Source organism: Toxorhynchites rutilus, chromosome 2 (assembly GCF_029784135.1).
Source record: "Toxorhynchites rutilus septentrionalis strain SRP chromosome 2, ASM2978413v1, whole genome shotgun sequence".
Lineage (NCBI taxonomy): Eukaryota > Metazoa > Arthropoda > Insecta > Diptera > Culicidae > Toxorhynchites > Toxorhynchites rutilus.
Window position 1 is genome coordinate 8,051,176 of NC_073745.1, and position 4,793 is coordinate 8,055,968.

The following is a 4,793-nucleotide window of genomic DNA, read 5'->3' on the forward strand; positions in this document are numbered from 1 at the left end:
ATCGATTAGTCTACAGCGGCTTGCATAATCGGGGAGGTTAGGCGGATCGTTCCAGGGAAGACCCCGTAGCGCGTAACGTATAAAGCTTTTCTGCACTTTCTCAATGCGTAACATTTGCGTTGCGTGATAGGGAGACCACACACAGCTTGCATATTCAACGATACTCCTTACTAGGGAACAATACAATGTCTTCAGCGTGTATGGATCCTGAAATGTTTGTGAGTTTCGGCGAATGAATCCTAGTACTGCGAACCCTTTCGCGGCGGTAGTGCTGATATGCTCGTCGAACTTCAGTTTGCTGTCTAGGATGATACCGAGATCACGGATGCAATTGACGCGTTCAACGTTATTAGAGGCGATTTTATAGTTGAAACTGATGGAAGTTTGGCAGCGAGTGAAAGTAGTTGATTTGCATTTCGTTATGTTCAACTGCATTCCGTTAGCTGAGCACCATCTAGTGAGCTCATCGATATCAGCTTGCAAAGCACAACAGTCGAGAACTGAGTGAATTGTCCTGTACATTTTAAGATCGTCAGCGTACAATAGCTTTCCAGATTTAAGACATCCGGTGAGGTCATTTACAAATAGAATGAAAATGAGAGGGCCGAGAATACTACCTTGAGGAACTCCTGAGGGGATGCTATACATACGTGAGCGAGCGTTTCCAATTTTCACAACTGCTTCTCTTCCAGCCAGGTACGAACTGAGCCATTCTGTTATCCAGCTTGGAAGTCCCAGATGATTAAGCTTTCGAATGGCAAGACCATGAGGCACCTTGTCGAACGCCTTCGAAAAGTCGAAATATATAGAGTCCACCTGGCAACGCTTGTCCATTTGCTCCACGAGTGATGTTGTGTAGCACATAAGGTTCGAGACAGTTGATCTTTTCATTACGAATCCATGTTGAGCGTCAGATATAAGCGGGCGTGCTGCATTGTAGAGGACTGCGTGAATAATATCTTCGAAAACTTTTGCTATGCAGCAAAGGATGGAAATTCCACGATAGTTGTCGACTATGTGAGTACCACCCGATTTATGCACGGGAGTAATCGAAGCCGTCTTCCACATAGTTGGGAACGATCGTTCAATCAGCGAACGGTTGAAGATGAAGCTGAGCGGAGTCATCAGAGATTCGGCACACTCTTTTAGGAAAGTTGGAGGCAAACGATCGGTACCAGCGCCTTTGGAGATGTCAAGTTTCTTCAGGGCTGAAAGAACATCATTCGGCGTGATGGTTAACGGTGGCAAACTTACGTTTAGCGGCGAAATGTTGTCAAACTCTGTTGCAGAGAATGCTGGTGGGTCCCACCACATGACCCACCTAAACGTAAACGCTAAACGTAAGTTTGCCACCGTTAACCATCACGCCGAATGATGTTCTTTCAGCCCTGAAGAAACTTGACTGTGCACGCTTCGTAAGAAATTTGCGAACAGATTAGCCGCTTCTTCAGGGGTACTGTTAGCTGTTAAGTCACCATACGATACATTCTCCGGAATATGCGATCCGCTTTTACGACTTTTCACATACGACCAGAAGCTTTTCGGATTCTGTTTCAAATTCGATTCAATTCGATCTGTATAAGAGCGAAAAGCTGCTATTCGACACTCACTATAGCACGCTTCAAGATGCTTAAGCTTTTCTTTCGCGTCACTGGATTTTTCTCGAAAGTAAACTTTTCGGGCTTTGCGGACGCTATTACGGAGACGTCGCAACTCCGACGTCCACCATGAGTGCTTAAAACTGGGTGCTTGACATCTTCGTTTGCGAGGAACGTTATCGCGAAGGATCTCATAAACTTTTTCATAGAATACTGCCGTTGCGCAGTTTGTTGACTCTGCGCCAATGATTTCGTTCCAGTCAACACCTGAAAGAAGGTTGTTCAGTGCAGTGAAGTCACATCGCTTGAAGTCAAAATCGGGATCGTCACAAGAATCATCAGGAACTTGCTGAGAACACACGTCGAGTTGAATACGGAGAACAAAAGGTTTATGATGAGCGTCAAGTTTCAAAAGAGGAAAGGGTGGCTCGATGATTTCGGCATTGCAACTATCGTTAACAAATGCTAAGTCGAGAATCCTATTGTTCGAGTTGCGAAGCGTGTTGATTTGATGGAGTCCAGATGCAGCTATTGTTTCCGTGAACACAAGTTCGGCTTCCGTGGAGGCGTTACTAGGCAAATAACTGTTTATGTCCTTGTCGAACGTCCATGATAAGTATGGGAGATTATAGTCGCCGACTACGAAAATGGAGTCAGTGTCCAATGCGCGGTCGCAGATGTCACATACGGCGTTAGAATGCATGGTGTATACATCGGGATGAGAGTTGGGCCGAATGTAGATGCCACAGATGTAAATAGTAAGGTCAGGGAGTTTGACGGAAGCGACGACTTGCTCCAATTGAGAGTAGTTACTGAGCGATACAGAATTGCAACGAAAGGAAGACCTAACTGCGATTAGAACTCCACCTCCGCGTCGTAAAGAACTTGATCTTTCACTACGATCGCAACGGAAAATCGTATAATCGGACGCCAGCTCAGTATTCGCGATATCGGGTCGCAGCCAAGTTTCGGTAAGAACGACGATGTCGTAATCACCACATGCCATTTTCGTGAAGAATTCATTTGTTTTAGTTCGCATTCCACGTACATTCTGGTAGTATATGGTTAAGTGATTAACCAGAGCTGGAACAGTTAAAATCGGCGGGAGCAGGTTTCGAATGGTGGTGTTACAGACAGTAGACGTTTGTGGCGTTAGTTGGTCGCTGACGGCGTATCCGGTTGCGGTTGATCGACTGCGGGATCCCAGAACCCCGGTTTGTTCGAGCTGTAGTTTTCGAATTCTCGAAAACGAATACCCATGGCCAGGTGGACGATGTCATGGCCTTTGGCTTCAGATCATGACACACACCGAGCTTAAATGACACATACGTGAGGCTGGAAACGTCTCTACCGCGAGGGACAAGCTTAACAAGCTTTATATCATCTGTCGCTAATCTGGTCTTGACCATCCCGATCACTTTTTCGTCCGGAGCTCTGGGATCTATTCCCGACAAATATATCCAGAAAAGTTTGGCATCTGAACTTGCAGTATCAATAGTAATACCACATGTATCTGAATTCTGCCCGCCTGTACCGCAAATGAGTTTACGTGGTGGGGCGCTAATTCCGTCATTCTCATCGTTTACACGTGGGCGTTTAGCGGAACTGCGCATCAGCGGAATCCGAGTGGGTAGGTTTCTAATCGGTGTGTTGGCTACAATTTCAGGAATTTGCTTGAGATTATTGCGTATCTCGGATCGAATTTCGGACAAAATGTTGTTACGAATTTCGGTCTTTATAGTTTCGATGATTCCCTCATAAGCAGCATTGACGGAGTGAACGGCCTTGGTGAATCGCGCTTTCGCCATAAGTCCGGTGCATGCGTTACACATCCAATGCAGGCAAGCGTTGGAATTCACAGCGTGCTGTATTTCAGAGGACATACCAGTGCATTTGAAGCAAAACCGGCCGGAACAAAAACCACCACAGGCCCAGTAATCAGCAGGAAGCTCAACTGTGCATTTTTCACACACGCCGTGCATAGCGAAATACAGTAGTTTCAACGCAGCGAATTAAAATGACAACGGTGAAAGCCGCAGAACTGGCAACACTAACAATAGAGCAATAGCGTTTCACAGCGTTCCTTAATTACGCGCACACCGGTTGTTTATGTTTACCTTCTGCTGGGTGTCCTATTGCTGATGAATGTTCGGTGATGAGGATGATGATGTCACAGCGCAACGATATGAATGACTGATGCTATATGGGGTGACGATTTTTGGACTTCGTAATGAGAAGAACAGCAGGGTCAGCATAAGTTTATTGTCTCGGGTTTGTTTCGTACAGGTGAATACAAGAAATGGCTATGACATTGGCGGTAATCGGCGGCAATGGAAATGCAGACGGCTATCAGGTAAACTCAGAGTCGTACCAAACAATGTACTGGTGGAGAGCGGCGAGGTGGGACGAGGCGGTTTTGGCAACGGGCAATGGCAGCGGGTTTTTCTAGATCAACCACTCTCTAGCCAGCTCGGAATTTGTCAAATTCACTTATCCTACCTAGCTGATTGTTGATTCAGACTCGTGTTGGCGATGCGGGCAGCAGTGATGAGCGATGTGGAGATATAATTTTGATTTTCGGGCGGCTTTGTAACGGTAATATCGATGAACAAACAGCACAATAAAAACTGTACACTCACCATAATGAGATCTGATCTAGATGAGAAGACAACAGAATTAACATTCTCTGTGTCCTTAAGTATTACTTTAACCAACAAAAACTTGCTTTGATCATTGTTGAGTTATTTATAGAACAGTAGCCCGATCTGTCTTGCAGAGCAGAGCAGTTGTATGGATGAATCGATCTTATTTCGACCCTGGATCGATCTCCATCGCTGATGATTGTTGCGTGGACGTAGTTATTCTGTAGCAACATAAAGATGATCAATGAGGGCCCTGAGTTTTGAACCCACAATCGATCGCTTACTAGCGAAGCGAACGTGCAACCAATGTGGCTGCGGAGACCCCCTATCGAAGACTTGTATGATGTTTATCGTCTCGCTATATCCATATCTGCCTATCTAGTATAAGCACACAGAAGTATGGTATGATGTTTTCTCGCTTATTTTCCAACATAACTTTTATTGATATTCACTTCGATGAGGAAATGCTAGTTCGAATTTTTTGACGTAGGACTACGTCTAACCGGAAGATATAGGGGGTGAAATGAAAATCTAGGCACTGAACAAGCAGGAA

At 45.4% G+C, this 4,793-nt stretch overlaps 1 protein-coding gene across 1 annotated transcript; it reads right to left on the minus strand.

Moving 5' to 3' along the window:
• Window positions 1-1,362: 1,362 nt before the first annotated feature.
• Window positions 1,363-2,604, minus strand: LOC129765522 (uncharacterized). The gene has a single exon (XM_055765923.1). The coding sequence runs from the start codon at window positions 2,602-2,604 to the stop codon at window positions 1,363-1,365; it is 1,242 nt and encodes a 413-aa protein (XP_055621898.1).
• Between the last annotated feature and the right edge of the window lie 2,189 nt (window positions 2,605-4,793).

Bases quoted from the DNA above. Each gene is read 5' to 3' on its own strand.
- LOC129765522 (XM_055765923.1), bottom strand. From the start codon at position 2,604: ATGGCATGTGGTGATTACGACATCGTCGTTCTTACCGAAACTTGGCTG.